General features: G+C 39.1%; 1 protein-coding gene across 2 annotated transcripts in view; it reads right to left on the bottom strand.

Moving 5' to 3' along the window:
• The window catches only part of LOC103738630 (protein ZNF738-like), a 108,251-nt gene that overhangs the window by 8,884 nt on the left and 75,647 nt on the right, over positions 1–23,720 (bottom strand). The window contains exons 1-2 of one of the 2 annotated variants that reach the window (XR_003850428.1): positions 11,155–11,283; positions 10,307–10,421 (exon numbers count right to left, since the gene is read on the bottom strand). Coding sequence is in view for 1 of the 2 variants with exons in the window: in XM_029566224.1 (XP_029422084.1) it covers positions 10,315–10,423 (109 nt within the window). In the remaining variant the exon portion in view is untranslated. Of the gene's footprint in view, positions 1–1,616; positions 1,670–10,306; positions 10,424–11,154; positions 11,284–23,720 lie in introns of those variants that run through there. The other variant, XM_029566224.1, reaches the window with a different exon arrangement.

The following is a 23,720-nucleotide window of genomic DNA, read 5'->3' as shown; positions in this document are numbered from 1 at the left end:
GAAAGTTGGGAATTGAAAGGATCATTTCTCATATGTATTTCCCTGTAAAAATCAAATATTTTCATGATATCCCCTAAAAATGAAAACCAAAGAAATTTTTTTCACTTATAAGAATACTGAGCATGTCTTTTAAAGCATGTTTACATTAATATGTTCTCTATAGAGTAGTTTCGATTTTCAAATTCAATCCTAGGCACTGTTGTGGTACATGGAATCATTTAAAATCACTGATATTGTCACAGAAATAATAATTTTCTAATGCAAAATATGTACTATTTCTCAAATGTATAATATGCAAGTAAATCACATAAATTTGCATATGGAGATTCAGAAACGTTGAGATATGTGACCTTTTAAGTACTGTGCTGGGTCAAACTCAGGGCCTCTTATCCTAGGCATCTAGCACTACCTAAAATCAGAGCATGAGGTATGGAACATTTGAGAAGGTGGTCCGTGTATAACAGAGCAAATAACCTACCTTTCATCATTTCCACTGTTTTGTTGGCTACTAAGTCATGGACATTTGATTATGGTTACAAAATCAACTTCCAGAGTCTCAGGTGTTGAATATTTGGACTCTGGACATCAGGATTCAGAAAAAGATTTATGGAAAGGCCATTGGATAATGACCATGACTTCATAGCTGTTCCTCCATTCAGCCATGATTGGCAGAGAGTAGGCCAGTAATGTACATTTAAGCACATATTTTGCCTCTTCCCTTGGAAAGACCTTCTCTATCTCTATTTCAATCCTGCTCCTCCCTCTCTCTCTTTCAGGATGAGGATTGTCCCCTCTGACACACAGTTACCAGATGCCTACATTTTCTTTTCTCTGTAAGCCATATCAATAGAAAAAAATAAATATGCATCAAAAACTTTGTAACAGTGATTTTGATAAAAAGGTTCTTCACTTTACTTCAGATTTCAGGTATTTTGTCACAGCAGAGGAATTTCACTGACACATAACCATTGTGAATTTCTGTCTGTAGTCACTTGTTTCATTACATATTGTAGAAGGTGCACATACATGTAAGCACTCCTTTATGTTGTCTTATTCTTCAACTAGACCCAGAGTGCCACATGTTTACACCTTTCTTTCAATGTAAGGGAAAATCCAAATCCATGTGTTCAATTGTCCCACAATGAGGTGGGGGATAGATGCAAAGAAAAACAGTGACAATTTTTAAATACACCAATACTTATAAATAAGGATTAAAATGATAAGGCCATATAATCTTCATTCTATTTATCATAATGTCTCTAATACATCATATAATTTCTAATACATAGATTATGTAAATTATTTTTAGTAAGTCCCCAGGGAAAAGAGTCCTGGGGAAAACCAATCCACTGGTTTACCCAAATTTGAAAAATTATCCTTAGAGTATTAGTCTTCATTTATCATCCACTGAAACAAGATATGATAGTTTCTTTTTTAAATATTTTATTTATTTTTTGTGTGTATGCATATATTGTCTGCATGTAGGTGAGTGCACCTGTGTCATGCAATGCCCCCGGAGGACAGAAGAGGCTGTCGGGCCCCTGGAACTGGAGTAATGGACAGTTGTTAGCTGCCATGTGGGTGCTGGGATTCAAACCCGGATCTTCTGTAAGAACAACCAGCGTTCTCAACCACCGAGGCATCTCTCCAGACCAAGATATGATAGTTTCTATTTGGAAGGAAGATAATGTTTTTTCATAGAATTTCCATTTTTACAACATTAAACACATGCTTGATTTACTAAACCATCGATTTATATGCAGCTTCAAACAGTTTCAAAACGAATTCGATGCATTTTATTCAAAATGTATTTTAAAATAACTAAAGAAACAGGATTTCTTTAAATTAATAGACAATTTAGATGTAATTACACACCATTTTCAAAGAGCAACACTAAAATTTTAATCTAGGATGAACATGAACATGTAAATATACTTATAACTTTTTATGATTATTTTCTCTTTTCTATTTAGTTTTACACAAAATTTTTATTAATAACATTCAACAATATCTATAATTTTTTTTAATTTTTAGTTCAATAAAATGTTAGTAATTCAATGGACGTGCGTGTATTCATCTTATTAATCAAAATATGGTTTATTTCAAATATTCAGGATTGGCTGTTTTGAATTAGCAGAGGACTGAAGCCCAGCACTGCTACTTCACACGGAAGTACATTCTTAGTGCCACTCAATAAATAAGGCAAAACAACCTTTTGATGTCATTCATGAATTTTGCATGAGGCATTATTAATTCACAGTGCAAATAATGATGTCTTGATAATGTACTATGGATTCACCAGTCCTCATGCAACAACAATTGAAACAAATTATCACATAATCCCTAGAAAGCAAGGCAGATTGAATTTATTTCCATATTAAACTAACAAATGGTATACAGTCTTCAAAAGCTAAAGTATGGGGAATACAACTAAGTTTCCTGTAGACATGATTCTATCTACACATACATGAATACACATTTTGTGTATCTACATTTTTGTGTAAATATAATAATTTATAATAATATCTTAGATAATAGCTTTATTTTTTCCATCATTAGTACTCTGATTTGGCATACAATGTCTTCATTTTTTTTTTTTTTTTTTTTTTGAGACAGGGTCTCCCTGTAACCACAGCTGGGTTGGAAGTCACTATTTAGACTAGGCTGGCCTTGAACTCACAAAGATCTGCCTGCCTCCCAATAATGGAACTACAGGTGACAGTGTCTTCAAATTTTATCATTATTTGCCATTTTCAAAGACCTAGGCTAAAATGTAATAGGATAGTAAAATGTTAAAATTACAAATCTTCTAAGATAAGCTTTGAGTTTTTTTTCTAATTTATTGTTCTTACCACATCAAGTAATGCTGGAAACATCTAACCATTTTTTCTATTGTGTTATTTAGCAATAGATTAATACACTGTACAGATTATTCTCACCCATGATTCATTGGAAATGATTGCTTTCTGAGATTCAGAATTCCCTTTTTGTTTTCCTAGGGTAGAAATATGCCAAACTACATCACACTAAACTGCATTCTCACTCATAAGAAAAAGGAAAATCTTCTGTGAGGAATTTTCCTTGTTCACGGATTATTTATGGAACAATTGGCACTGGCGAAGGACTGCTAAGGCACTGAAGAAAACTACATCCCTTCAACTCGGAGTCACAGTTTCACAATATCCTTACAAATTAGAAAATATGAATTTAGGGGGTTTTTTGAGACAGAGTCTCCCTGTACCCCAGGTGACCTCAAACTCAAAATGTACACCAGGCTGGAATTGAACTTACAGAGATCTGCCTGCCTCTGCCTCCTGGGTGCTGGGGTTATAAGTATAAGCCACTATGCTCAGTAAAAATTATGAATTTTGTTGGAGGTCAAACTACAGTTTCGCAAAAACTCCATTTTGAGAAGACAAATGTTTCTAAATAAAAGTTATGTCTATCAAAATATTCAACAAAATTGGATGGGAAAGTGAAGTCTTCCTCACTTTCTTTATGTTTCTAGTTTCTCACACTCATGAATTAAAAATAATTTTTGTTAGAGGTTTGGGCAATTTTGTACTTAATTCTATGTTTTCCTTCAATACACTCTGAAGTTTTATAATATATAAATATAAGCATTTCAACATTTTTCAGACTTTTAGATATAGCCCTTTAGTATGGATCTGTTTTGTTTCCTAAAGATTGACCCCAGGGTAAAGGATGTACCACATTCTCTGCAATTGTAAACTATAGAGTATGAGTTTATGATAACTGCTGCCATTTGATTATGATATGATTAAAGGAATTGCCATATTCCTTATATTTGCAGTGTCTCCCTTTAAATTCTCTGATGATCTCTAAGAGGTGAAATACAAGTATGAGACTTCTCAAACCCTTTTCATTTGTAGGGTTTCTCTCCAGTATGTGTTCGCTGATGTACTCTAAGACTTGACATTTGACTAAAGTACTTGCCACATTCTTCACATCTGTATGGTTTCTCTCCAGTACAGATTTGCTGATATCCTCTAAGATGTGACATTTGACTAAAGGACTTGTCACACTCTTCACATTTGTAGGGTTTCTCTCCAGTATGATTTCCCTGATGTAATTAGAAACTTGGCATCCAAGTATAGGACCTGTCACATTCTTCACATCTGTAAGATTAATCTCTAGTATGAATTCCCTGACATAATCTAAGATCTGACTTTTGAGTAAAGGACCTTTCACATCCTTTACATTTGTAGGGTTTCTCTCCAGTATGAATATTTTTATGTCTTCTAAGGTGTAAAACCTGAATAAAGGACTTGTCACATTCTTCACATTTGTAGGGTTTCACTCCAGTATGAATTGCCTGGTGTCTTCTAAGGTGTGACATGTGATTAGAGACCTTGTCACATTCTTCACATTTGAAGGGTTTCTTTCCAGTATGTATTCAATGATGTGCTCTAAGATGTAATATCTGACTAAAGGACTTGCCACATTCTTCACATTTGTAGGGTTTCTCCCCAGTATGGCTTCTCTGATGTAATTTGAAACTTAACATCCAAGTAAAGGACCTGTCACATTCTTCACATCTGTAAGTCTTCTCTCCAGTATGAATTCCATGACATAATCTAAGATCTGACTTTTGTGTAAAGGACCAGGCACAGTCTTCACATTTGTAGGGTTTCTCTCCGGTATGAATTCTTTTATGTATTCTAAGATGTGAGGCCTGTGTAAAGCACTTGTCATATTCTTCACATTTGTAGGGATTCTGTTAAGTATGAATTGCCAGATGTCTTCTAAGATGTGACATTTTACTAAAGGACTTGCCACATTCTTCACATGTGCAGGGTTTCTCTACATTATACACCCTTGGATGTCTTCTAAGAATTGAGTTCTCCAGGCAGATAAAAAGAAGACATTTCAATATGGAGAGTAAGGCTGAGATAATCAGACACTCAAAGATACATAAAGAACATGTAGTATGCATGTACTGGACAGCTTTAGTGTCAACTTGGGTTGAGGGAGCCTCAGTTGGGGAATTGCCTCCATTGAACTGGCCTGTAGCCGTGTCTGTGAGGCATCTTCTTGACTGTTGTGTGATGTGGGAGGGCCCAGTCCACTGTGGGTGGTACCACCCCTGGAGAGATGGGCTTGTGTTGCATAAGAAAGCAGGCTGAGCAGGGGCCAGGGGAGCAAGCCAGTAAGCAGCATTCCTCCATGGCCTGTGCTCCAGCTCCTGCTTCCAGGTTCCTGCCCTGAGTTCCTACCTTGGGCTCCCTGATGAACTGTGACCAGGAAGATGTAAGATAAATAAATCCTTTCCTCCTCAAGTTGGTAGTGGTCAGAGTGTTTTGTCACAGCAATGAAGAAACAAACTAGAACAATGCATGAATAAATTTCCAACATTGAGAAACATTCAAATGAACAAAAATGAAAATCTATGGAGTAAAAGAGGGAGATGAAATCAAAACAAAAGTGTGAAAATGTACTCAATGAAAATAAATTAGAAAAGATATGAAAAATACAGATATAAAATCACAAGAGAGTCATTTAGAATGTTGAAATAAGTATTAACAGAGCTCTACATAACAAGTCATAGGCCACATGAAAAAAAAAGTAAGGAAAAAAGTCAATACTTAATCCTGTTAGGGAAAAAATACCAACTCATTACAAAGGCAGAAAATGTGTAATAATATCAGATCTCTTGTCAAGAAAGACCAGAGGCAAAACAGTATGAAATAATGTAAAAAGACATTTATCACACTGGAAGCGAACATACTAATTAAAATTGACTTATATAAAAAGTATATCTTAAAATTGATGGAGGAACACCCACACCTTCTCCTCACTGTGGACCTGTGCAGTGTACCTGGAGGGAGAGACTGGGTTAGAAAAAGTCACATCAGTGTCCCTCCATCATAGAAGGAGGGAGGGAAGACAGTTGTTTCAGGCTTCACAGACCTTTCCTCTCAACCACAAGATTCCATTTTCATCAAATGGCACTGGAACAATACAGAATTTACCTGCTTTTCATTTAAAAACTTGATGGAGGAAGAAGTCGATCTAAAGAAATCTGCCAATTCATGGCAAGCAAATCATCACTTTAGAATTTATGGATGCAAACAGGGTACATGGAGGAGCAAGACTCTCTCATTCATGGGAACAGAAGTCAGAATACAATTGTAAAGAGTAATTGATGAACGTATCATGTCCCAGAAGGATTCCACAATTAACAACACAGAAAACAAAGTAAGCTCAATACTATTACTAATAAGGATTAATACTAATCAATGATTTTAAACAGCAGAACACCAAAAAACTACATTGAATTAAAAAAAAAACCCTCTTACAATAATATTAAATAAAAATAGCCTCAGGCCAACAATTAGAATATAGAGTCAAGAAGAGTGGATTCAAACTCATTTTCAAGTATCTCTTCTGTCCAAGAAACACACTTTACAGACAATGACATCCAGAAATCTAGAATTAATTATGGCAAACCAACGACCAGCTAAAAGAATATATAAACAAAATGGAATATCAATTCCCATATATCATAAAGCAGTCTGTAAGCAAATATAAGCAGAAGAGTTAAAATGATCAATACATATTAGTAGAAAGAAATTTTTATAGAGAACTATACATGTTTTCACAAAATGTTATGATTCCTAATTTTATAATACAAAAACCAAGTAGAAAAAAAGCTTAAAATTGATTCTGATATAGTAACAGTGAGCAATGTCAATTCACCACTTTAAATTCTAGGTAGATTTTCCCAAAATTTTGGGTAAAAACCTTCAAGGTCTGAATTATTTCACAAACGAAGAGCATTATTTCAATGATATCCACAAATTGTTATTTAGAGGAACTAAGAATAAAAAAAAATTCAGATTTCCCACAGGGTGTGGTGGAGCACGCCTGTAGCCCCAGCACTTGGGAGGCAGAGGCAGGTGGATCTCTGTGAGTTCAAGGCCTGGTCTACATAGTGAGTTCCAGGACAGCTGGGGCTACAGGGAGACCCTGCTTCAAAAAGACAAAAAAAAAATTTTTCAGATTTCCATAGAAAATATTCTAGAAAAGATCACATTATGGGTTGCAAATCTAGCATCATCTAAAACAGATGTGCTTTTAAAAAATTTTTATTTATTATTTTTATTTTATGTGTATGAGTGTATTGCCTGCATGTATGTGAGTGCACCCATGTTGTGCAATGCCACGGAGGACAGAAGAGGGCTTCAGATTCCCCTGAAACTGGAGTTAAGGACAGTCCATAGCCAGCATGTGGGTGCTGGGATTCGAACCCAGGTCCTCTGCAAGAGCAGTCAGTGCTCTTAACTGCTGAGCCATCTCTCCAGCCCTTTTAAAAAATTGATTGAACTGCTTGCTTGCCCACCTACAAGTACAAACATATGATTGCTTGTCTTTGAGTAAATCATGTTTTACACAAAGCACCAAGCACTTTACCTTTTGGACTTAACCTTTAAAAGCTTTCATCCCCTCCCAATTAGTGCAGCTTTCTTTAAACTGGCTCAGAGAGTGCAGTCATTGGCAAGCTCAATGAATTCAGCTGATTCAGAAAAAAATTTTAAAAACCTACCATGTATTTTTAACTAATAGTGGAAGAAAATTACAAATAAACTAAAAAAGAAATGAATCTGTGGAAATACTTGTTTATTGAGCAAATTTTACTTAAATGAATTTTGGATCATTGTTATAACCAGGATAGAAAATTTCAAATTCCTAAAAATTTCTTCTTTGAAGAAAAAACTATGGATAAAAATCATAACCTCCAATTCAGTGTGAAACAAAATAAATAACATACAAATGCAATTCAATTTTCTCTTGAATGAAGAAGCTAAACACAGTGCATTAGATGGTGAGAAATAACCAATAGAAAAGAAAAAAAAAAAAACCCACAGAATATAAGACATGAAACCCATCACTGTATTCCTTGAAAAAAACTGACCAAAGACTGGACAAGGTAACCAAAAAAATCCTAGTAAAAATAAATTAATGACAGCCCAAATCTAGATGCGATCATTACTGAGATCTCATAATATCTTTTTCAGTCACTTAACACTACATTTGGAAAAATAAAATAAAATAAAAAAACCCACAGAATATAAGACATGAAACCCATCACTGTATTCCTTGAAAAAAACTGACCAAAGACTGGACAAGGTAACCAAAAAAATCCTAGTAAAAATAAATTAATGACAGCCCAAATCTAGATGCGATCATTACTGAGATCTCATAATATCTTTTTCAGTCACTTAACACTACATTTGGAAAAATAAAATAAAATAATTAAAAAAAAGCAATTACACACAAAGTCAGATACTACCCATGTATCAATATCTAGGTTTGAATTTGGGTATTGTATCTGTGAGCATTTAAATCCATCAAATACTAAGCATATGAAAACAAAATTTACTATATTGTGAAAAGATACACTGGTTGCATGCATGAAATTTTCAAATGATTAACATAATGGTTAATAAATTAATAAATTGTTAATAATGGTGAATATATTTAATCATGTACTATAGGCACTCAGAAGTGGCACAGAAGACAAAATACACTGTGTAAAAATATTTTAGTGATAAACTTAAAAAATACATCTCTAAGAAGCCAGGTGTGGTTGTGCACAACTTTAAATCCATCATTCAGTATGCAGAGGCAGGCAGATCTCTTTGAGTCAGCCTGGTCAACATAGTAAGTTCCAGGCCAGCTTGGGCTACAGGGAGACCCTGTCTGAAAAAAAAAATTCCAAAAATCCTTATAGGAACAATACATGAAATAATGTAGAGTCAAGAACTTTCCCAAAGCAAAAAACTGAGAGATGGGTCCAGTGTTGAATGGGAAGAGTCGTGCAGGACATTTCCAGTGTCCTATGAATTCCCAGTCTATTTTTTTTTTTTTTTTCTGATCTTTCTGAGACAGGGTCTCTCTGTAGCCCCAGCTGCCCTGGAAATCACTAGGGAGATCAGGCTTGCCTGGAACTCACAGGGATCCACCCACCTCTGCCTCAGGAGTGCTGGTATTAAAGGTGTGCACCACCACACCTGGCAGCTAAGGTAATCACTATCTTTTTATAATATTTCAAATTTGAAACTGAATTTCATCTATTTTCTCTCCTATCACCACACAGTCCATTCTGGATAATTTTCATCTGATCAACAACTGAGAAAAATTATTGAGCAGATAAAACATTCTATTTAGGCTCTATCTTACAGGTTTCTGTCCAGTATCCATGGGGCTCAGAGACAAACAGTGGAAAGACTGAACCATGAGATGGAAGGTGATGACATGCGAAATCTCATCCCATGCCTGACAAAAATTATAGAGAAGAGACAGGTGCCTGATCGAGACAGCTCCTCCAAACCATGGCTCTGTGAATTGTGTCCTATCTGTGATGAATACTGAAGTCAGAAAGATTATGAATGAACGAAGCATCTGAGCAGCATGAGAAAGCGTGGATCCCAAAGAAGCCAACACTGACTTGCACGCACACACAGGAGGATGGACACATTTCCAAAATCAATGAACACTTGCAGAACTGGACCGGACAATAGAGTAAGTCTTAAATATTATACAAGACCAATGTTTCACAATCTCTTTTCAGATCAAACTATAAAATAGACATCAATAGTAGGTAGAAAATGGAGGAATCCCAAATGCCACGTAGTCACACATATTTAGCACATCCTTATTTAAAATGGGAAGAGAATATAGAATTTCATGGTATGTAAACATTCTATGTGAGTCTCATCAGTCACAATAATTTTCAGGAGAAATACATTAGTAATTGTAAAACAATGAAAAAATCACAAGGAACCAGGAGGGCACAAACATTTTCAAAGGAGGAACAAAATGAAAGACACAAAATTTACTAATTTCATGATATATTAAAAACTTGATTCTATAGGCCTTAATGTATATCACAGAATACACGAAATCTGGTGGGGGGGTATTTGGGGGGGAACAGATCAAGTAGGTGGTATAAAGATGATTAAGATTTTCTTTTTTTAATGAAAGGCACAAAAATTCAATAAAAAAACACATTCAAACAATAGTACAGGAAGAACTCATAGGAAAAAATCAGCTATTAGCTTGCATTGGCAATAAATGTGACAGGGAAGATGAGGAAAAATTACATAATTAAATCAAGTGATGTGTGCACACTAGTAATTTCCACATAATTTATGTGCAATAAAAGAAGTCATTTGACATTTATCACAGGACAATCCTTTATGAAATTCCTATAAATTAAATTATCAGAATCTCTTTACAGTGAAACAGACTATGGCAAAAGCATTTACTTAGGACTTCTCACCTCCTTCATCAACTCAGTCCTAACTGGTTGGCTACAGTCTCCCCTCTCTTCACATTCCAGGACTCTTTGCTTTCCTCCAGACAGGAGACCAGAACAGGTTTACACACAGCAAGACCTGTGTATGAGAAAGAGGCACATGTGCTTGCTGGATTCTTTAGAAAGTACAGGATTTCTAACACAGCACTGTGCTCCAATAAAATATGGAGAAAAAGAGATAACTCTTCAAATTATTCCCAAATTTTTATTTATGACACTTTTATTAAAATACATAGGAAAATTTTCAGTTTTCATGCAACAAGTTTTATCACTGATTCAAAATGCAGCTATGGAAATGAAACCTTAAGATTCTGGCTACAGGAGACTCTGTCTCAAAAAGAGAGAAAGAAATGCATGTTACATGTAAATCCCATAGACTTTGTAGGACTATTTTGCACTAGATGTTGCTGCATGTTAATGAGTGTCTCAAAACAGAAAAAAAATTGTGTAGACTATTGGTGTTTTACACAAAGTGGCCTAATAAATATTCATTTGTTTCCCCATAAATAAACTCAAAAAAAAAAAAAGATTCTGGTTACAGTATTATGTACTAATGGGTGGCTGAAATTAACACCAAAAATAATGAATAATATAATAATAATTCCTCTATAATAAAATAATAATTCCTCTAAAAAGTGGAAATGGAAAGTAATGACAGAATATAAACATGTTCTTCATGATGCGCAGACATTCCCAATACACTAATTTTTAAGGAATCCAAGACTTACACAGCAAAGCTAACATGTCCAAAGTAGACTGATCTATCAAAGGATGGAAAATAGTAAAAAATTCTGACAGAAAAATCTCCTCACCTATAGACATCAGATTGCTATAGTTCTCCAACATCACCTTCTTGTACAAAGTCCTCTGACCAAAGTCTAGGAATTTCCACTCCTTCTGGGAGAAATCTATGGACAGATCCTTGAATATCAATAGATCCTAAAATGAAAAATAACAATTAGACCATCAGGATGGAAAATAGTAAAAAATTCTGACAGAAAAATCTCCTCACCTATAGACATCAGATTGCTATAGTTCTCCAACATCACCTTCTTGTACAAAGTCCTCTGACCAAAGTCTAGGAATTTCCACTCCTTCTGGGAGAAATCTATGGACAGATCCTTGAATATCAATAGATCCTAAAATGAAAAATAACAATTAGACCATCTGCAATTAAACAGGGTACTGGACCCAAGAAAGAAAGAGATAATTGACTGTAGACTTCTGAATTAGATGACAAATCTGAATTTTGCAAAATTATCATTCTTAATCTAGTAACAATAATCTACTCACTAAATCTGTGCAAAAAAGAATAGCATCAAACCATCTGAATTTTTGTGCAGATTATGATGTTAAGGACTATAGCACATACATTAAGCCCTCAACATAGAAATACCATTCTCTCCTGCATTTGTAGCATACAAGATCGTTTGTATATATTTATCTGATATAAAGTCACACTGATTTATAAGTCTACTTCATGAATTTGAATGTTTAAAACCATGCACTGTAGTCCTAGCTAAAACATAGATTTTTACCTTAACATGATCTGTGGCTGGGCCTGACTTAACCATTTCCTAACAGACTTTGCAGTGAAGTCAGTGGCCCAGCTACAAAAGATACTTTCTCCAACAGCACTGAGTAGAACATGGCAGAAGATAAAGAACTATGTGTGCTCTCCCTCCACAGCAAGAAGACACAATCCTTCTGAAGAAAATCCTATACCCTGCATGTAATGTAGAAAGTACAGAAACATCAGTGAATAATTATTCTAACAATACTTTCATAGTAATTCCTATTTTATCCTCATTTTCCTACCTAAAATTTACCTAGAAGGAACACTGGCTGACTTACGCACACCACAGTAAAAGATTTTGAGAACTGGGCTCCTCACTGCAGAAAATGAAAACACAAAGGCCAGATCCAGCACTGGCTGAACAATGTTGATGCTGCATACACAAATGCCCCCCAGATCAGACAACTACACGTGTGTAACATTTGGTGAAGGGAACTTTTTTCTGAGGTTCAAAGACCCAGTAATGGAGGCAGCACTGTGATTGGGTGTGAAGTAACAACACCAACAGAGAGAAAGAGGCCTGCTTCAGAATGGCCCCCTGGAAAACTCAGTATACAGCAAACAAATGACGAAGGTTTCTCTCTCCAAAGAAAGGAGGAAAACGACAGTGATGAAAGGAGATTCTGCAGTAAAGGTCATGATGCCTGTGCTTCCCTCGGTAAACTACCAAGAGAAAACATTCCTAATAAATTAAAAACAGTGATGTCAAACAGTGATTTGGTGTTGAGCAGCTCAGCCAAGGGAATCATCTCCCAGGAGACAAAAGAATACAGGTGTCAACAAACACAGCAGCACATTCCATCAGTCCTGTGATGTCAGTGGGATTAAACGTTGTGCAAAGTAACACAATATCAGAATAAAATAAAACAAAAATATCACTTTTATGTACAGTTCAAACAACAATATGCTGGCATATAAGGACCCAAGTCCATCCTCCTTAGGAACTGAAGATTGGTATGTTTGAATATCCACCTATCATATCAGAAACATTTTTAAGATTGTTTGTTGGTCATGCATTCATTGGATTAGTCCAGAAAAAAAAAAAAAAACCACAGGAGCACAAAATGGAGAGGTGGATATGCTACATAGGTGATACATATGTAAAGAGTTGATGTGGGCAGGGCATGGCGGCACAAGTTTTTAGACCCAAGATTTCAAAGGCCTGCTGATCTCTGTGAGGCCCATGCCAGTCTGGTCTACTTAGCTATGATCTGAACCAGAAAAGGTTATACGTTCAAAATATCAAACATTTAGAAAAAGAAAATGTATGGAGGCCAGGCCCTTAGATGTATTTATCTGAAAAGGAGCCATCTCTCTCCTCCTGTGAGTTTCCTTTCCAGGCAATCTTACATAAATAGTCTTCTCTTTCTTTCGAGAAACTTCCTTTCAGTTTACTGAAAATCCACTTCACCTGCCAACATAACAAGAGGAGGAAGCACTACAGAAAACAAAGCAGGCCACTCTCACTGTCTGCTGTCACAGTAGATGCACAGGAAGAAAGAGCTCAACATGAAGACCCATATAGAAGTTTCTGCTTACCTGCCTTAGAGTGGCCCATGCTGCCAATAAGATAAATAATTCCTACTACATTCACAGGAATGTAGCTGCCTCACCTCCTTACCTAAACAAGGCAGAGGAACATGGTTTTCATCCCTTGGAATAGAAGCTAAACTAAGCTTTCCTTCAGGAGCACTGGCAGCCGAGACCCAGCCTCACTGTCTTCTACCTGCGATTGTTCATTGAAACAGCACTGATGCTTCTACTTTGCTTCATAGACAAAATTTGTGGGAGATGCACAAGTGAAAGTTCTTTTTTTTTTTCTTTTCTTTTTATTTTATGTGTATGAGTGTTATGCCTGCATGATGGTAAGTGCACCTGTGTCATGCAATCCTTCCGGAGGACAGAAGAGGCTGTCAGATCCCCTGGAACTGGAGTTACGGACAGTTGTTAGCTGCCATGCGGGTGCTGGGATTCGAACCCAGATCTTCTGCAAGAACAGTCAGTGTTCTTAACCACTGAGCCATCTCTCCAGCCCCAAAAGTTTTACTTTTAAAGGCTAAAGTTCAGGAGCCATTCATTGTGAGTTTTAAAAATCTATTCTTGGGGCTGGAGAAATGGCTCAGAGGTCAAGAATACTGGCTGCTCTTGCAGAGGACCTAGGTTCAGGGTGCAGCACCCACATGGTCCTAACAACTGTATTTAACACCTGTTCTAAGGGTTCCCACACCATCTTCCAGCCTCCACAGACATGGCTCACATGGCTGCACTTACACACAAGCACACCACTCATACACATGAAAGAGAAATACATAAATAACAATAAAAATGAAGCCATTATTGCCTGGTGACACTATATTTTACAAATTTATGACATTTCCTTGATATTTTGTTAAACATATACACTGGATATTGATCTAGTCAGTCATTAATACATCCACATGAAAATTTTACCCTTTCCTATCGTGAATGTATGTATCCAAATTGGTATTTTCTAACAATTTTAACATATAAAATGTAACTTGGATTTTTTTTTATTTTCCCTTTATAATGATTGGGCTTATAAGGCATGCAACTTGGAGTATTTTATTTTCCTTGTTGTGGCATAGAACATTAGAACTTAGTTAAGCCATGAAGCCATGATACTTTCTGTTATTTACACCACATTCTCCCCAATCACTGCAAACTGCTATTGTACCTTCAACATCTATCATCTACCTTTTCCTTTTCTATTTCTATTATGACTGAGATCATATTCTGCTTGTTTCAAATTCCTTTATCAAATACAGTGTCCACAAGATCAATCGTTTCTCAAGCATGAGAAGGTTCCATTCTTTTCTATGATGGCATTGTGGTGTATTCTTTAGAAATATCACATTTCAGTAAATCTTTCATTTGTCAATGGACATTTCAGTAGATTCCCTGTTCTTCAAACAGCACTGCCATAATTAGGGAGCACACATATCTCTAGCCTATACTGAATTCACTTCCTTTGATTATCTAGTCAGGATTTGGTGGTAGGAGCCACACTGGAGAGGGAACACCTGTGGCTTGTTTTTCAGCATCTGTTTTGCATCACTTAGTACAGCCATTATTTCTAGATCCATCCATTTACCTGCAAATTCCTTGATTTCTTTTTCCTTTACCACAGAGTAGAACTCCATTGTGGAAATGTACCAAATTTAAAGGATTCACTCATAAACAGAGGGACATTTAGGTTGTGCAACTGAATTTAAGAGAGAATACAATAGAAACTTTTTTTTAACGCTGGTTTATCATGTAATTAACTGAGATGTTACATGTGTCTCTTCTGATGAGTTCAGAGGACTTTGGTTGAAATTAAATTAAGACTCACATTCTTGAAATTGCATGGGTAAATTGAAGGCACAGTCACTTTATAATGATTGGGCTTATAAGGCAGTTTTCAATCTTGAAATTACCTTGTGACATTCCTTCTAATATATACATTTTAATATGAGAATTCATGAAGTATTGTGTTAAATTAAATAGTCAATTTCAAAAATGTATGTAGAGAACAAAATATCACATGGCACCTTCTAAATACATATAGTTCTTCTTTGTCAAAAATTGAGGTCAAGGGGCCGGAAAGACGGCTCAGAGGTTAAGAACACTGGTTGCCGGTGTTTGATTCCCAGCACCCACAAGGCAGATAGTAGCCACGTGTAATTCCAGTTTATACCATGTTAGAGGTTGGCTCCTTGCTGACTTCATTAACTTCTGTTATTTCCCTGTTTTTTCCCTTCAATATTTTTTGATAGGAGTTGAATCATTAGTCTTGTTCAGTTAAGGTAAAAGGGTTGTTTTTCTGGGGTTTAATGTTTAATTCTTTTGAAGTGAGATTTATGTTCCTATTCTATCACAAAGGGTATTTAAAAAAAAAAAATCAGCAACCTTGACTTGTAAAATGGGTTTAGCTGACCACAGTGTCATGAGACTCGTTTCCATACGATTTCCTGTAATACTGAAATAAGTTTATGCAAACCTGCTAACCGCAATCTTCTGCCTTTGTGCTTGGCTTGCTTGCTTGCAAAGGGTCATGAAAGACCTACGAAAGGACTCGGTTACTTTAACGCAGGGCCAATTTTTCTCCTACTCCCATGGAGAGTAAATATGGCCCAATTGCAATCGTAAATAAATCTTTACCTTGCTGCATCTCTGTCTGTGAGACTGATTCAGTCCCACAACTTTTGGAGGTCCCACCGAGATCGTTGCCAGGCCCTGTGAGGCAGGAACTTCCAGGCAACGCGCTGAGAGACGTTCCTCAGCTCCGGTTCTTCCTGTCCTTTACAGCCATCTATATAGTAAGGTAAGAGGTGCATCTGTATTCTGTTTGGGGTACCCCTTTCTGTTCTGGGCCAGCCAGGTTCTAGGAGGGAAGCTGAACGTGGCGATATTCTCCCTAGTTGGTCTTCGGAGGGGACCCCCCCAAGGCCATCTGGTTGCTGCGTCTGACACTCGGTCAATTTTTTTGGAAATTCGAACCCAGTAACAATCTGGTTTGTCTTGTCTGTGTTTGTTTTATTTTTGGTGTGGCCTCCGTCCTAACCCTCCTCATGGGCCAATCCGCCTCTAAAACCTTGTCATGCTTAACCATTTTTCTGATTTTAGGAAAAGAGCAGATGGGTTTGGCTTTGGAGTCAAAGCCCCAAACTCCGGACTCTATGTGAGCTGGATTGACCTTCCTTCCAGGGATTGATTGGCCACCAGAGGGCACCCTTGATCTGAACTGTGCCTATTCTGTTGGCAAAGTCTGCAATCAGAGTCAGCCTAATCAGCTCCCCTATTTGTCACAAGGGTGGATTTCCTTGAGAGTCTCCCCGCATGGGTAAAGAAGTGCTGTCCTCCTGATCTGAGGATGCCCTCCACGGAGGCCCCTCCTCTATTCCTCAGTGTGTGCTCTCGGTCTCAAACTACAAACGCCTTTACCCAGTTCTCCAGGAGCCTGACGATAAGACAGAACCTCCTCCCAATTCAAATAGCCAAACTCCACCTTCTACGCCAACCATGTCCCTGGAGGCCCCGGCTGGGCTGCTACCGGCAGCTTCCCCCTTCCCTGAACCTTCTGCCTCCACTTCTTTGATTAGCCCACCTCGCACCCGCGATGGTACCCCATATGGGAAAGTTTTCTCTTCCATCTTATACTCCTAAGGCCTCCTTCCCCTTCGGGAAGTTGTCGCTTCTTCATAGGGCGGCAAGGACGAGAGGCAGCCTGTCTTTGTCAATGCTCTGTTTTCAAATACTGGTCTGTACAACTGGAAGACTCAAAATCCTCCATTTTCTGGGGACCCCCAGGGCCTGATAAGTCTTCTTAGTTCCATTTTTGTCACGCATTGCCCCACGTGGGATGATCAGCTTTTACAGGTACTTTTCACCTCCAAAGAGCAAGCACACATCCTCCGCTCTGTTCTGGGACCACAGTCTACCATCTCAGAGCCCTCTTGTGGTAGAAGATGTGTTCAACCCTACCTCGGTGCGACCCCAACACCACCAAGGGTGACGACCATCTGATCAGATGTCACTAGACTTTGTTGCAGGGACTGCGAGCAGCTGCCAGAAGGCCCACGAACCTCTCTAAAGTAAGTCAAACTGTTCAAGGGCCCAAGGAGCCCCCAGCTGCCTTTTTAGAAAGGCTTTACCAAGCCTACCGCCTCTATTCCCCTATTGACCCAGAGGCACCCAAGAATCAGAGGACTTTAAACATCACCTTCCTTTCTGAGTCGGCTCCAGATATAAGGAAAAAGTTACAGAAATTGGAAGGATCCAAAGGAAAATCGATTTCCCAATTAGTGGAGATAGCTCAAAGTGTGTTTGCAGGGAGGGACACCCCATCTCAGGCCAAGGAAAGGAATTAGGGAAGGCATTAGTAACAACCTTAGGAAGGGATGTCAAGCCACCTCGGGGGGAAGGGGATAAGAACCCCTCTGGAACCAAGGGAAGACCTAAACTAGAGAAGGACCAATGTGTTTACTGCAAAGAAAAAGGGCACTGGAAGAATGATTGTTCCCTTCAGAAGGGAGAAAAACCCACCCCCACCCTAGCCATCACCAAAGCATGATGGGGCCACGGCTTTCCCCTAGATCCCCAGGAGCCAATGGTGACTCTCAAAGTAGAAGGGAAGAATACCAAATTTATGGTAGACACCAGGGCTGCTATACTATCCTTGGAGCCCTAACGGATGATAGGATAATTATTCAGGGGGCTACAGGGGAATTCCAGGAGTACCCCCAAACTAAGGCCTGGATCACAGACTTGGCTAGTGGAACTGTAACTCACTCCTTTCTCTTGATATCCGACTGCCCATATCCTCTTTAGGGAAGAGATCTCTTGCATAAACTAAAGGCCCAAATCACCTTCACAGGGGATTCAGTGTTCAGTCTCTTTCTATTTTAGTGACATGCCCCCTCTCAGAGGAGTACCAGCTTATAGAGAGCCCCCAAAGACTCAGCCACATGGCTGGATTCTCCACTGTTAGAACAATGGAAGGCTGAGATTCCAACTGTTTGGGCAGAGACTAACCCACCTAGGTTAGCAAGGCAACAGACCCCCTTGGTGATCCAGCTAATTAGCTCGCCTCATCCACAAGAGTGAGACAGTACCCCATAAGCCTCCAGGCTAAACAAGGGCTTGCTAAACATATCAACCATCTCCGAGAGGCAGGAATCCTCATTCCCTCTCACTCTCCCTGGAACACACTTCTGTTGCCGATCCCAAAGCCTGGCTCTTCCAAGTTCCACCCAGTTCAGGACCTGAGGGAAGTCAATAAGGGGTAGAAGTCATCCATCCTGCTGTACCCAATCCATACACTCTCCTCAGTGAAATGGGCCCTGATCGCAAGATTCATACTGTCTTTGACTTAAAGGATGCCCTCTTTTTTCTGTCTATAGCAAAAGCAAGTCAGCCTGTTTTTGCTTTTGAATGGTCTGATCCCAATGGTTCTTACATGAACGCTTAACCTGGACTCAGTTACCTCAAGGATTCAGGAATTCACCAACTCTGTTTGATGAGGCCCTTAGAAGGGATCTACTCCTCTTCATGGAGAAGCACACAGAGGTAACAGTATTGCAATATGTTGATGACTTACTTCTTGCAGCTGATTCTTCAGAGGAACATGTACAAGCCTCCAAGGCTTTATTGGAGGAACTAGATTGGCTGGGCTACAAGGTTTCTGCTAAAAAAGCCCAAATCTGTCTGGACAAAGTCATTTACCAGGGTATAAAATCCACAATGGTAAACACTCACTTGGGACTGAAGGGATCCAGGCCATCATGAATATCCCCCCAACGACAAACCAGTGGCAGGTCAGAGAATTCCTGGGCACAGCTGGATATTGTAGGTTCTGGATTCTGGGAATGGCGGAAATTGCCAAGCCACTCTACACAGCTGTGGGAGGTAAGGACTCTGAGTTTGTTAGGGGTCCCACAGAAGATTCAGCTTTCTAACAACTGAAGGGGGCCTTCTCTAAGGCTCCTGCTCTGGCATTGCCAGATGTCCCCAAGCCTTTCCAGTTGTTTGTTCATGAGACTAGAGGAATTGCCAAGGGTGTTTTGACTCAAACCTTGAGGCCCTGGAAAAGACCAGTAGCTTAGTTGTCTAAAAGACTGGACTTGGTCACCTCAGGGTGGCCTAATTGCCTGAAAGCCATTGCTGCCACTGTGATACTTGTCAAAGAGGCTTCTAAATTGACTCGGGGACAGGACATTCAGGTTATCAGACAACACTCGGTAGAGTCCTTGCTTCGATCACCACTCAATCGATGGGTGTCAAATGCAAGGATCACTCAGTACCAAGTGCTGCTACTAGAGCCTCCCAGGGTGATGTTCCTGAAAACAGAAGCCCTGAACCCAGCCACCTTTCTCCCAGATGAGAGCTCAGAACTGGTCGACCAAGAGTGCCTCGAAATTGTGAGTACTCTCACTGAGATCAGGGAAGACTTAAAAAACTTCCCTCTCCCAAATGCTGATGCTGAGCTGTCCACAGATGGGAGCAGCTACATTCAAGATGGAGTTATATATGCTGGGGCTACTATGGTAACTTCAGATCAAGTAATATGGGCTCAGGCATTGGGGCATGGATCATCCACCCAGAAAACTGAACACATAGCTCTAACACAAGCCCTCTGCTCAGAAAAAAGAAAGACTGTCAACATCTACACTGAGAGTTGCTATGCTTTTGCTACTGCTCATGTGCATGGGACTCTGTACCAGGAAAGAGGACTGCTGGCATCTAATGGAAAAGACATTAAAAATAAAGAAGAAATCCTTGCCTTGCTAGAGGCTTTATGGCTACCCAAGGCAGTAGCAATTATCCATTGTCAAGGTCATCAAAAAGATGGCTCTCCCGAGGCCAGAGGAAACCACTTTGCTGACAGCACTGCCCAGAAAATAGCAGAAAAAATCTACAGAGACTTTCAGGATTTTACCTGCATTACCTTCCCATTTCCTCCCTCCAACTCCTTCTTACACCCAGCAGGAACTGAATCTAGCTAAAGGGCTTAAGGCAAAGAAAGATGATCATGGATGGTACTGGACAGAAGATGGGAGGCCCATTTTGCCCCAAATTTTGGGTTGTGATTGGCTGCAACAAACATGTGCATCCACTCACTTAGGCACCAACAAGTTAGCTGAGTTAGCCCAGCAAAATCTCTTCATTCTAAATCTGAACAGGATAGTCCAGGATATCATGAATTGATGCAAAGCTTGTTTTCAAACTAACAAAGCACCCAAGCTTTCATTTTCCAGGCAGTGTCTGAGAGGACAAACCCAAGGAGACATATGGGACCTGGACTTCACTGAGATGAAAAATGGACAATATGGATACCATTATTTGTTGGTTTTTGTGGATGCCTTCTCTGGGTAGAAGCCTTTTCCACTAAGACTGAGGCTGCTCAGATAGTAGTCAAAAGATTGTTAAATGATTTAATTACTCAATTTGGCATCCCTACAGGACTGGGGTCTGACAATGGTCCAGCTTTTATAGCCCGAATTTCCAAATTAAGAGCCACGTCCCTAAAAATTGATTGGAAACTACACTGTGTCTATCACCCTCAAAGCTCAGGACAGGTAGAAAGGATGAATAAGACTTTAAAGGAAACATTAAGTTAATCTCTGAGACTGGTGGTAACTGGATAAGTCTTCTTCCTTTTGGCCTGCTCCGGGCACGTTACTCCCCTTATGTCAAAGGCCTTACCCCATTCGAGATCATGCTTGGGAAACCTCCTCCCTTGATACCTAAGCTGGGGGAGGAACAAATTGCTGAAATGTCTAGCCAAACCCTTCTCAAGTCCCTGCAGGCTTTACAATGCACTCTGGGTGAAATTCCATAATTTGTAAGAGACAGCAGAAAGGAAAAGCCAATGCAAGCGTTCAGCACCCATCCTGACCTGGAGCCTGGAGCCTGGGTTTGGGTACAGTGACATTCTGCTCCAAATCTAGAGGCCAAGTGGACCGGACCTTATCTTATCATCTTCACCACACCATCTGCTGTGAAAGTAGCAGGTCGGGATCATTGGAGTCACCATTCTCAACTAAAGAAGACCCATCCTGACCACATACCCTCAAGATGGAAGGTGGAAAAGATGAATCTCCCCTCACTAAATATTGATCTTCAAGGATGTGAAGACCCTCAAACAGGAGTGGGGGATATTAGAGGCTAGCACCTTGCTGACTTCATTGACTTCTGTTATTTCCCTTCAATATTTTTTGATACAAGTTAAACCATTAATCTAACTTTTTCAGTTAAGGTAAAAGAGTTGTTTTTCTGGGCTTTAATGTTTAATTCTTTTGAAGTGAGATTTATGTTCCTATTCTATCACAAAGGGTATTTTTTAAAAAATCAGCAAAACTTGACTTGTAAAACGGGTTTCTCAAAACTAGCTGACCAGTGTCATGAGACTCTTTTCCATAACATTTCCAGTAATACTGAAATAAGTTTATGCAAATCTGCTAATCCAACCTTCTGCTTTTGTACTTGGCTTGCTTCCTTGCAAAGGGTCATGAAAGACCTATAAAAGGACTCGGTTACTTTAACTCAGGGCAGCTGTATCTCCTCCTGTGGAGAGTAAGTTTGGCTGACTGGGATCCTAAATACATTTTTCCTTGCCGCACTTCGACTTCGGTCTTTGAGACTGATTGGATAACAGCTCAGAGACCACAAGAAAAAGGCCTAGAGAAGAAAGCCTGTATTCGTCTGGCTCCTAATTAAGATGCTTTGGATGTTGCCAACAACACTGGGATCATCTAAGCAGTCCAATACTCTAATTCTAAATACAGATTTTTTTCACCATAAAAAAAAAATCAAAACTGGTTCCTTGAAAAAAATGAGTAAGTCTGATCAGTGTTTAGTTGGTCTGCTCAAGTAAAAGGATAAGATACAAATTACCAATAGCAAGAAAAGTAGAAGCACTGTCGCTACAGATGAACAGACATTTTAAAAAGACAAGGGAGCCGGGCCTGGTGGCGCACGCCTTTAATCCCGGCGCTCGGGAGACAGAGAGGCAGGGGGGTCTCTGTGGGATTGAGGCCAGCCTGGTCTACGTAGTGAGTTCCAGGCTATCTGAGGCTATAAGGGTACCTTATCTCAAAAATGTGAAAGTGTGAGCCCTTGTGTTTACAGTACTATGAAGTTTTAGACCATATGTGGTGGACCAGTGATAGAAATAAAAGCTAGAGCTGTGGCTATAACACAGAAGAGTAGGCCAGGTGCATGTTTTGAAAGGAGTGGCCAGAAAGGCCTGACCGGTGGGATGGAAAAAGCAAACCTTGGAAGATGCTGGTGGGAGCTGTGTGAGTCAGCAGGTGGACTGCATGTGGTCAGCTGTGTGGGTCAGCAGGTGGACTGCATGTGGTCAGCTGTGTGGGTCCGCAGGTGGACTGCATGCATCAGCTGACCTTCCTGCATGCAGTCACTGTGTCCTCCCGGCCTCTCTGTCCAAAGATCCTCTCTCCTGTTTCCTGTCTATGTTTTCTCTACTATGCTGTATGGTCCATTTTATATTGTTCTACTTTTTTCTTGTTTTTGTTAGTCGGGGAAGGAATATATTCTACAAACTCATCGGATGAAAAGTGATATGAATTATTTTTAATATAGCATAAAATCAAATTTTCATAAATATTCCCAGTTGCACCTTATCGAGAACTTGTGTTTTGTAAATGTTTAAAAGTGTAAAAGAAAGCTTTTCACTCTGGAAATGGTATTCTTACTAATGTACTAATTAACACTTTTCTTCTGCTTAGCGCTTTTCAGGACCTGATTTAATTACAGTTTCTAGTGCCTTAATTAGTGTTTTAGAGTGTCGGTGTTGCTTTGCTGAAAACGTTGCAATAAGGTTTTAAAACCTCTTTTGCTTCTTTTAGCTTCAGCTTGTGTGAAGTCTATTTTCACTGCCAGAGTCCCCATTGAAATATGTGTAGATTGAAATATGTGTAGATAGTTCTCTTGCTTGCGGGGGCTGGCAGGCGGGACCTGCCTAATCCGGCCTGGGTCACATGGACCCTGGTTTCACAATCTCCAGGTTGGAGTTCACTGAACACTTGTAACAAGATGCAAAGAGTTTTGTTTGGAAATAAATGAAATTTATTCTGAGCATTCTGCATTTGATTGGTGCCTGGATTCTGGCTCCTGGAAAGGTGCTTGTTTTGCAATCAATTGGGAATCATTTGATAACATGAGCAAGTGCCCTAACTACCTAACTAACTACCACATGAACATGAATTTCCCTAAAGAACAGAAAGTATAGTTTAAGAAATAGAATAGTTAGGCTCTTGTCAGAGTATTTTTTTGAATAAA

This window comes from Nannospalax galili, unplaced genomic scaffold (genome assembly GCF_000622305.1).
Source record: "Nannospalax galili isolate Female #2095 unplaced genomic scaffold, S.galili_v1.0 scaffold1519, whole genome shotgun sequence".
NCBI lineage: Eukaryota > Metazoa > Chordata > Mammalia > Rodentia > Spalacidae > Nannospalax > Nannospalax galili.
The sequence above is the reverse complement of the archived record's forward strand: the minus strand, read 5'-3'. Positions and strand labels throughout refer to the sequence as shown.